The sequence below is a fragment of the Echinops telfairi genome, unplaced genomic scaffold (assembly GCF_000313985.2).
Source record: "Echinops telfairi isolate 266 unplaced genomic scaffold, ASM31398v2 ScPeMD7_8;HRSCAF=38, whole genome shotgun sequence".
Classification (NCBI taxonomy): domain Eukaryota; kingdom Metazoa; phylum Chordata; class Mammalia; order Afrosoricida; family Tenrecidae; genus Echinops; species Echinops telfairi.
In genome coordinates, this window is record NW_022103905.1 from 6,543,913 (window position 1) to 6,553,619 (window position 9,707).

Sequence of the window (9,707 nt, forward strand, 5' to 3'; positions counted from 1 at the left end):
TTGTACAATGTTAGTCTGAATAAAAATTGGCTTTCGAAAAAGAAAAAAAGAAAGAACATCTAACAATACACTAGCAGTCTGTCATTCTCATGCATGGCATAGCAGGCTATTTGTTGAAACTCCTCTCAAGAAAGCGACTATGGGTTAGCATTCCTTGGATTTCGCCATATGGTAATTAGCCTATTAAGACAGCAAAAAGAGAAAGAACACATTTTACTTCCATTGTAGATTTGGAATTTCAATTTAGTAATTTCTTAAGAGTGGAAATCTGGTTGGAGAAAGCAGAATTTGCATAGAAAGCAAGCAGTTGAATTTGGGTTTTATCTTTATTTAGTCTCTTCTGATCTCCTAATAGGCGAATGGCTAATGCTTGTTCTGTTCTGCGCAAGCTACTATGCTGGGCACTGCTCATAGTAACGTCATTTTGAAATCACAATGTCTCTTAATAAAGAATTGAAATTGAGTGCCAGGAACAGTAGTGGAGAAGAAATTACAAACACATTCTTGCAAAAGTGAAGAGGTGAAATGGCTGAAGTTGGTCCATCTGTTTAAAAGGATCAGAATCGGTATCCAACAAAATACCGGCATTCCAATTTGAAACCATGGACTGGATGTGGTCCGAGCAGTTCCCACTCTTCGCTAATGTGGCGAAAATAGTGAAGCCCTTAACTAGCGGCTGAAAGGTTGGTGATTTGCATGCACCCAGACGTGGCTGGCAACCTGCTTTTGAAAGGTGTCAGTATTGCAAACCCCGTGTAACAAATCTATTCTGCACACGTGGGGTTGCCCTAAGTTGTAATCAACTCCACAGCCATGAGCAATATAGGTGCAAAAAACTATGGGAAAAGTCGATGAGAATTCGGGTCAAAGATGTGGTGACTGCACCATCTAGCAATGGAGCAAGAGCTGCTTGAATACTCACTTGCAGATCTTACTGTACTTTTAGGAGCTATTGACACAGCATGGTGTTCACAAAAGCAATACTACAATTCATCTAGATTTATAATTCATCTAGCATCTCCGGTGATAATTTGATTCGGATTAATATCTAATGTTTCCCAACACCCTTTGTAATTTGAGTCAATAGGATGTTGACAAATGCCAGATTTTATAAAATACTTGCCCAGACCCTAAATTTATAAAACTTAACTGAGCTCAATTTTTCTCTCTAGGTGAAGTGGTCCCTCCAGAAGGAATTATTCTGGAGCACCACCATGATGTGACAACGAAGGATGAGTAACACCTACTGTGGCAACTCTTCAACCAAGATGAGTGTCAATGAAGTCTCTGCTTTCTCGCTGACTCTGGAGCAAAAGACTGGCTTTGCTTTTGTAGGGATTTTGTGTATCTTCCTTGGACTTCTGGTTATCCGATGCTTCAAGATCCTCTTAGATCCATATAGCAGCATGCCGTCTTCTACGTGGGAAGATGAAGTTGAAGAGTTTGATAAAGGGACATTCGAATATGCACTTGCATGAGGATTCCAGCTGTATTGTGTTTTGTGGCTATATCTTTACAGTGACCACGAGGGTGTTGGAGTAAAGTTCGTTTTGTTTACGGAAGTCAATAAAAGTCTGTGCCTAATTTACTCGCCAGGCTGTGTAAATGATAGCCCATTGTTGACACGCTTCACTTTCCCTCTGTCCCCACATCGAGATTTCTAATGACTAGAACACAGGTATCCCTTCATCTAAATGTACCATTTGATGCTTACATGAAACCTTGCTTCCTTTCTTGCTAACAATTGGAATGGAAGCTTCCGGCTTTCTCCCCTCCACAGTGCCCAGGTGCCCCAATTTTCAACTTGAGCACCTTTAGGCTTAATGGTTAAGTTCAAAGGATATGATCTGCTAATAGTCCACAGGTCAAAAATTGGGCCACCAGAGACAAAGGAAGATACCCCTTCAACAGTCTGATACCCGGAGCTGAACAAGTAGCCACAGGCCCTAATAAGTCCTCAAATTTCACAAAGCCGTGACCCTTCTAGATCTTCTCATTGAAAAATGTCTTGCAATAAAACTCCCCAGTTCGGGGGTCCAAATCACACCTAACTCAGCATGATCCTCCCCTGTCTTTTTATAAATACTATTAAAACGGGAATTTTAAGTGTGACTTTTAAAAATAAACAATCTACCAAAAATAAAAATATAACCACTGCTGTACCATCACCAGAACTGTGTAACTGTGTAGGTAAATTGCCTAATCTCTGGGAGATTCGCCGAGAGGCCTAGTCCGAATATGTTTAACGTCCCTGTACAGTTCAGTGCTCTATGCACTCTACAAACAGAGCAGGAGACACAGGTAGCTGAGATGAATGAGGCCTTAAGATAGCTTCCACAAGGTGTAAGATTGTCTAAACTCATACAGGTGAATTCTAACATTGACTTGGCCAAAAACCTAGTTTTATTACTTAGAAAGTAAGACACCTTAGTGGATAGTAGGCTATGACTGGTCTGCTAACCTCAAGGTCAGAGGTTCAAAGCAACCAGTCACACCAGGGGAGCAAGAGGAGGCTGTCTGCTTCCATCAGGTTTACAGTCTCAGAAATCCAAAGAGGCAGCTCTACTCAGTCTCATAGCATCACTGAGAGTTAACATCAACTCAACAGCAATGAGTTCATTTTGTTTTGTTCTGGTTTTGCCTTGACTTTGAACTAAGGAAACCACCAGCCTCTTCTCAGGAGAAAGATGGGACTTTCTAGTCCCAGAAAGAGTTACAGTGTCAACAACTCACAGTGGCAGTTCTACTCTGTCCTCCCTGGCAGTCTATGAGTTGGCATCGACTCAATGGCAGTGAGTTTAGGTTTTGAGTAAGGATAGCTTATCTTCCACATTTTATAAAAAATGATAAAGAGATCTATTCTGTACATCTTCCAGAGATGTTGAGAGACCAAGTGATATATTAGGAACATGAAAGCAATTCTAAAATCATAAAACGCCGTTTATAAGACCTCATTATCATTATTTATTATCCTACTCAGCAACGGCAATAGAGAATTTCACACTCTAAGTAGCTCTGAGACTTAATACAAGTCATTGTTAATGAGCAGAACGCTTGAGATATGTATGAAATTAAAAGCAAAGGTTTGCTATGAAAGAAAACAATTTATGATTTGTGAAACACAGGGTGAGCATGCTCAACACCCTTCTCCATTGGTTGGAGGCTGCATAGGACTTAAATGTTAAAATGTCAGTCACACTGAAAAGAACATGGCTGGCATTCTTCAAACTGAAAAAACTGAGGAAGAAAAAAAGCTCAAACCTTGACTTGAAGCACTGAAGGGTTCTCTGGGCAAAAGGTTGAATGATGCAGGAAGCATGAAAAGAAACAGAAGGGAATACAATGAGTCACTGTACTAGAAAATAATTTGGGGGGGGGGTGAATGTTCCCTAAGAGACTAAGAAAATATATTACTGAGAGAACTTGTCAGCCGCTATGATAGTTTGGTTTTGTGTCAGCTTGGCTAGCCCAGGATCCTCAGTAATTCAGCAGTAGAGGCCATCCCCATGACATGATCTGACATAGTCACTTCTAGGAAAGGATCTGTCATGAGCAACCAAGCCCTTGTAGGAAAATTTCAGGGCAGAGTGCAATCCCTTACCAAGGTCACAGCCCTTATGTGTCCTACTTCATATATAAGTAGATGTTATGGGGAGTCCTTCGCCTGCTAGTCTAGATCCTGTATCTAGTTCATTGTCCTTTGTTCCTTGGACTTGAGCCCACAGCTCACCATATTGCCTGCCATTAAACCTGCCAAGCTTGGATGCTTCTGCATCCCCTAGCTGTGATCTCCCTCCTTTGTCTTCTTGCTTCCTGACTCATCAGCTCAGGCAACCATTCGAGTTAGGAAAAGCCACCAGCTTAACACCTGACCCACACACTTGAAGCAGTCTGGATTTACCTTCTTCTATAACTCTGCACCACTTTAATAATATATATATGTATCTATTTTTGCTTATTTAGAAAATCCAGCTTAACACAGCAGCCATCCACTGATTACAGAGACATCTTTGAGCATAGTTTGCTTGGAATAAACCAGTGCATATATGGGATAGAAGAACTCTGTTAGCAAGACTTTTTTTTCAGCTTTTAAAAAAAATTGTTCCCTTAAGATGCTGAACAAAATATTACATTTCACACAAGAAGTCAACCATCTGAGTCAATGACAAAAACCAGCTTCTTTAAGTTGCCAAAAGATATTTTTCCACTCTGGGAAAGCTACTTCTTAAATATTTTTAAATATTTCAATAAAAATATAGAATTACCTTATGATAATGCCATAGTTCTTTCACACGTTTAAAAATTTTTTCATAAAAAATTGAAGTAGGGAGAAAAAAGTTCTAACCCTAACTTCTCTTAGATTTTAACAATCCCAATAATCTTCATTTACAAGTTATTTGACCAGAGAGATTCAGAAACATGAACATAGCAATTCAGCCCTACTGGATTAGTTCACAGAGAATTGGGAACATTGATCGTGAGAAAATAGCTGCTGGTCCCCAACAATAATTTCAAGAAAGACAGTAAGCATTCCCCTCCAAGCCACACTTCTTCTGTCCTGGGCCCTGATAACACCTGAATCTTTTCTGCTCTAGCAAAGAGCAGTCCACTCTTCACACAAATGTTGACATTCCTCCTTTAATCTTTCACCAAGTCCTGTTTCACTGAATGCTCTCAAAGAGTACATGAACGATTAGGAACACTAGAAGAAATAGGAAGAATACATACCTTTTCACATAGAAAAGCATTCGCAAATCCAAGTAGCTCTTAAAATAGAAATAAAAACCGTGAAACTAGGACGGGTGGGATAGTTCGGTTAATCATGTCAACTAGGCCAATAGGAATGTGTGGGCGGAGTTTAATCCCGTTGCAGCTTGATTCCAGGGCAATGAGACAAATGGCCCTGCAAAGCCTGCCCCTGTTTCTCTTGCTCTCTGGTTATTGGACCATCAGGCTATTGCTTTAGCTAGTCTACTGCCTCAACCTGTGTGCTACACTACCTGAGGGCCAAGCCAACCGTGGATTGTGTGTACCCCCCTGGTTTCTTTAATTTCTTGAAAAATTATCCTTCAGAACAAATCAGAATTATAACTCTTATCACAGCATTTCTAGACTATTCTTGTTGCCCGCAAACTCTCTCTGACCTACCACTCAAGACCTACCACTCAAGAAAACATTCATTTTAACATTGAGTCACTTTTTGATGCCAAAATAAGCACATAATATTCCTGATACTATAATGTCTTATTACTAATTTGGCATTTTATTATTATTAAAAGGGTAAAATTTTAAATGTAAATTTTAAACTACATAAAAATCCAACATATATATGAGGGCTTTGAGAAGGCAGACATGATTATTAGAGTTGTCTTTTCATGAATGTCATTGTCACAAATCAGATGGTTCATTTCACATTCTAATTTGCAATAGTGACATTTAGCTTGGCTTCCAAATTATCAAATTCTAGAATTTACTGGTGGCTTTTAAATCAATTCACTATAGAACTATCTATAATTTTTAAATAAAAAACAAAACTATATCTATAATCCACAAATGGAGATGGATTTAAAGAACCTATTACTGATAGATTGAACAAAAATTTAGGAAACAGATAAGCTTACCCAGGTAACCCATACAACATCATCTAGAACAGGGGTCGGCAAACTTTTGAGATGGAAAAGCCTATCATGTCTCTCACAGCAATTTAAGAATTATTGGAGAGTCAAAAATACATTTTTACAAACAAATGAAATCACCATCATCTGAATAATATCCTGTAAAATTTTTATAAATGAAACGATGGTCATTTTATTATCATTTCACGTTTCCTTCAGAGCCATGTGCGCATACTGAGAGAGTCACTGATGGCTCAGGATCTGCAGTTCCCTGACCCCTGACTAGGAAGAAGCAGGAGTTCACATTAAGCCAAATAAACCAACACTGTTTAACTGAGGTTTTTAAAGAAGCTTTAAGTTTTCCTGTAAGTAAGCTCCCAGAACTACTTTATTGAGATAGAAACCACCCTCTGAGTACACTCTGGATTTTCTTAGCAAATTCATCTCTCTTCAAAGATATGCATACGTGGAGCAACTTCATAAAGGCCCTTACACCAAGCAGTAACAAGTTTTTTTTGTTTTTTGTTTTGCTTTTTGCTATCACTGATGAAAAACAAACTTACAGATGAGCCTGTAAGCTTCAAAATAACACTAATATTTTAAAGCATGAGAGTTAAATAAAAAGACTAGGCACCATTACTGTCATTCCCCATTATTTTTCATATTAATAATCAAGAATAACTCCAAAGGACATTATTCTTAATCCTCTGACATATCTATACTCTTGCTGCTACTCATGATGAAGCAACACTAATATGTGTGACAAATGCAAAGATTAATCATGAAGATCTACTCCTTTTTAAAAAAAGATCTACTCTGGTTGTCAATGAACTTAGACATTAAAATAAGGTACAGAAAATGCACCATTTCCAAACTCCAGAACAGTCACCTTAAAAGGGCCCTTACAAGATGCCAACTTGTTAACTACATTTCATAAAAATGAAAATTATTTTCACACATTTTAATCTGTTGATTAGAAAGCAAATACCTGATTTATACTCGACAAATGGGCTGGCTAAGTCCCAAGTTCCCAACTGTAGTTTACATGACACTACCGAGGGCATCTTTGGAAGGATGAACACCTTTGGAGAACAGTGAATGAGCAAATTACACATTTTGCATACAATTATATATAAGGTGTATAACTGGTCAGAAAATGTTTATTGGGACATACAATTCCTATTGAGAATGCAAACGGTGGTCGGAGTCTTATGGGTGGTTTACATGTTTAAGGTAAGTGCTACCTTAGAGTCCAATAAGAGTCTTTTAATCTTTTCATGGAACTTCTCTCTATACTGGTTGAAATACATTATGCTTTCTGGATTTTCTTCAAACCAAAACTTGTCAAACTCATAGACAAGATAACAGTAAAACTGATGGAAGTGTTCCATGGTTGGTCCACCCGCAACAAAGGTATAGAGATAAAACTTCAAAGCGTCGCTCTTCAGCAGGCTGTAAGCCATTTCCATGAGATTGATTGCCACTATCGCGTAAGAATACCCTAACTTTGGGTGATTGGAGTGGGACAGAATCTGACGAGCTGCCGTGGGATAATTTTCACTAAAATACACCAGATTGGTTAATCCAAGCATGCCCATGCCTCGGAAGTCTGTTTTGGGGTCATCACCTTGGAAACCAATGTCAGCCCATTGCTTGGAGATTCTAGCCTGCAGCTTTTTCTTGGGCATTAAAAGATTCCAAAGTTGGAGGAGCAGTTTTTCATGTTTCACGTTATCTGAATCATATGGGTTTTGTCTTTCCTTTTCAACGTCCACATAAAGCTGTTTATAACCAGATATCTGCAGTAAGCAAGCCTTCAGAGAGCTTTTAAAACGGGCTTCCTTCTCCGCGCTGATGTTCTTCTCCTTCATGATCGCTTCTACACACCCGTCTATTTCGCTCTGCGTGATCCACGTAGCTTCCCGTAAGACCTTACTCTTCGAGCACCTTAAGGAATGTTCTATCCTGCAGGTCCTTTGGGCGCCTACATAGGTATCAACAATCCGCTGCAATTCACACTTCCCAGTCATCTGTCGTAAGAGCCATTTCATCCAGTATCGGGGAAATTTTCCTTAGAAGGCCCACAAAGAAATAACCCTATTTGTAAAACACTCATCTCCTTCCTGCCTCAAACGTTCCCATAGACACATCATCTAGGGCCAGAGGGATTGTAAAACTCGACACCCGAGCAGCTCTGTGCAGGAAAGGGGCTGTATTTTATCTTTGATGTGGATCCACCTAGTCTGAGCTCATCATCACAGAAGTATCAGAAAGAGCACTCCCTGGCAACCATTGTCTCCCATTGTCTCCTGGTGCCTGAGCTCCCTAGGCCTGTGGGGTTCGCTGCCTGGTCCCTCCAGCAGCCAGGCTCCAGCTCCCCAGCTGGATGGAGGAAGTGGATCCTACCAAGCCTCGGCAGCCCAGCCCTTCGAAAGACCTAGGCAGGCTGCTGGCCTGGCACAATCTGCCCCGAAAAACAAAGCAAAAACCCAGCCAACTCACAAAGTGTAAGAAATAGGGGGAGCGGATGATGTCTCGTTTTCCCCGAGGTCAACCAGCAACGGAAACCTGTTAGTAATGCTTTTAAACCTTCCCTGATATTGTACACCGTTGTTTAATAGTAGGTAGAAACAGTAGAAGAAATAGTTAACATATAAAATATTGACCCTAAAGAGAAGCAGGTCTTTCGATTGATTTAACATGTCTCATGGAATTTATAACATACTAAATAAAGCCTTTTCTGTCACACCCTTTTCTTTATAACACAGGAAAAACTTTTTATAGTTTTTCATAAGGTTTCTAAATTGTTGGGAATTTATCATGTCACTGAGAAACAATGTTTACGTTTTCATGTCACTGAGAAACAATGTTTAAGTTTTCAAAGTTCTTAAAGGTAAAATCCTTAGTTGTTTTTCTGCCCCCAAGATCATAAAGGTCGAATCATAAAGATTGAATTCAGAGTATTATTCTAATGCTGTGGGAAGCTGGGGACCTGGAAGAGAATGTGTGCAGCCAGATTCTCTGGGCTCATAATCACAGGGTTATAATCTCCGGGCTCAAAATCAAGGCAAGCTCTGGTAGAGGAAGGACCTCACATATATGAGATAAAGATGAAGTCCAGTCACATTCTCCAGACTGAGGGTCAGCCCCACAATATCCCCCATAATAGTGATACTTCAATGCCTCTTACAAGCATGTGGTTGCTCTCTAAGGGGCCTGAGGCTACCTGTCTCTGAGAGCAAACAAGTTCGATTGTTTTTCCGGCTCAAAAGTCCCTTGACCCGCTTTCTGATGCCTGCCTCCAATACTGGTCTCGGGTTACACCCCCAAAGAGCTCAGGGACATCCAAGGGTTAAGCCACTGCCCACCTCTCTACTTAGGTGATTGACAGGGTTTGCCGGCCCCAAGACTACTTAACCCTTCCTAAAAAATGCATTGGCTCTCTTTCTCTTGATACTGATATCCGGAAAGGTGAGCCCCTGGCCCCACTCTTTCTGTGTCTCTATTTCCTCTAATTCCTGGGGGTGGGGTGGGGTGGGGGTGGGGAACCCCACACCTAGCCTTTTAGGTAGATTGCACAAAGGATAAAATGAATTCTTCGACCAGTAATCAAAGAAACTTTTGTTCTTTTTTTTAAATCATTTTATTGGGGGCTCTTACAGCTCTTATAACAATCCATGCATCAAATGTATCAAGCATATTTGTACATATGTTGCAATCATTATTTCCTAAACATTTGCTTTCTGTTTGAGCCCTTGGTATCAGCTCCTCTTTTTACCCTCCCTCCCCCACTTGTGACCCCTTGATAAGTTATAAAGTATTATTATTTACATATCTTACACTGACCGCTGTCTTCCTTCCCCTAAGCTTTCTTCCCCCCATCTCAGCGACCTCTTCTTCCCCCTCCCCACTTCTGTTCCTGAGAGGTTTATCTGACCTGGATTCCGTGAGTCCTGAGCTCTTATCTGTACCTGTGTACATGCTCTGGCCTAGCCCGCAGTGAAAGGCAGGGTTGGGGTCACCAGGGCAGGGCTGGGGGGTGAGGAAGCCTCAAGGAACCAGAGGAATATTGTGTTATATCAGTGCTATACT

General features: G+C 40.4%; 2 protein-coding genes across 3 annotated transcripts in view; one reads left to right on the top strand and one right to left on the bottom strand.

Moving 5' to 3' along the window:
• The window catches only part of CTXN2 (cortexin 2), an 8,878-nt gene extending 7,290 nt beyond the window's left edge, over nt 1–1,588 (top strand). For both annotated transcript variants that reach the window (XM_004709415.2, XM_045286540.1), the window contains exon 2: nt 1,173–1,588. In XM_004709415.2, the coding sequence (XP_004709472.1) occupies nt 1,233–1,478 (246 nt within the window). In that variant the 5' untranslated portion in view covers nt 1,173–1,232 and the 3' untranslated portion in view covers nt 1,479–1,588. The remainder of the gene's footprint in view (nt 1–1,172) is intronic.
• A 5,247-nt stretch (nt 1,589–6,835) lies between these two features.
• Nucleotides 6,836–9,707, bottom strand: part of LOC101656506 (ELMO domain-containing protein 2-like) — an 11,249-nt gene continuing 8,377 nt past the window's right edge. Inside the window, exon 2 of the mRNA XM_045286462.1 lies at nt 6,836–7,686. Within this exon, the coding sequence (XP_045142397.1) occupies nt 6,836–7,686 (851 nt within the window). The remainder of the gene's footprint in view (nt 7,687–9,707) is intronic.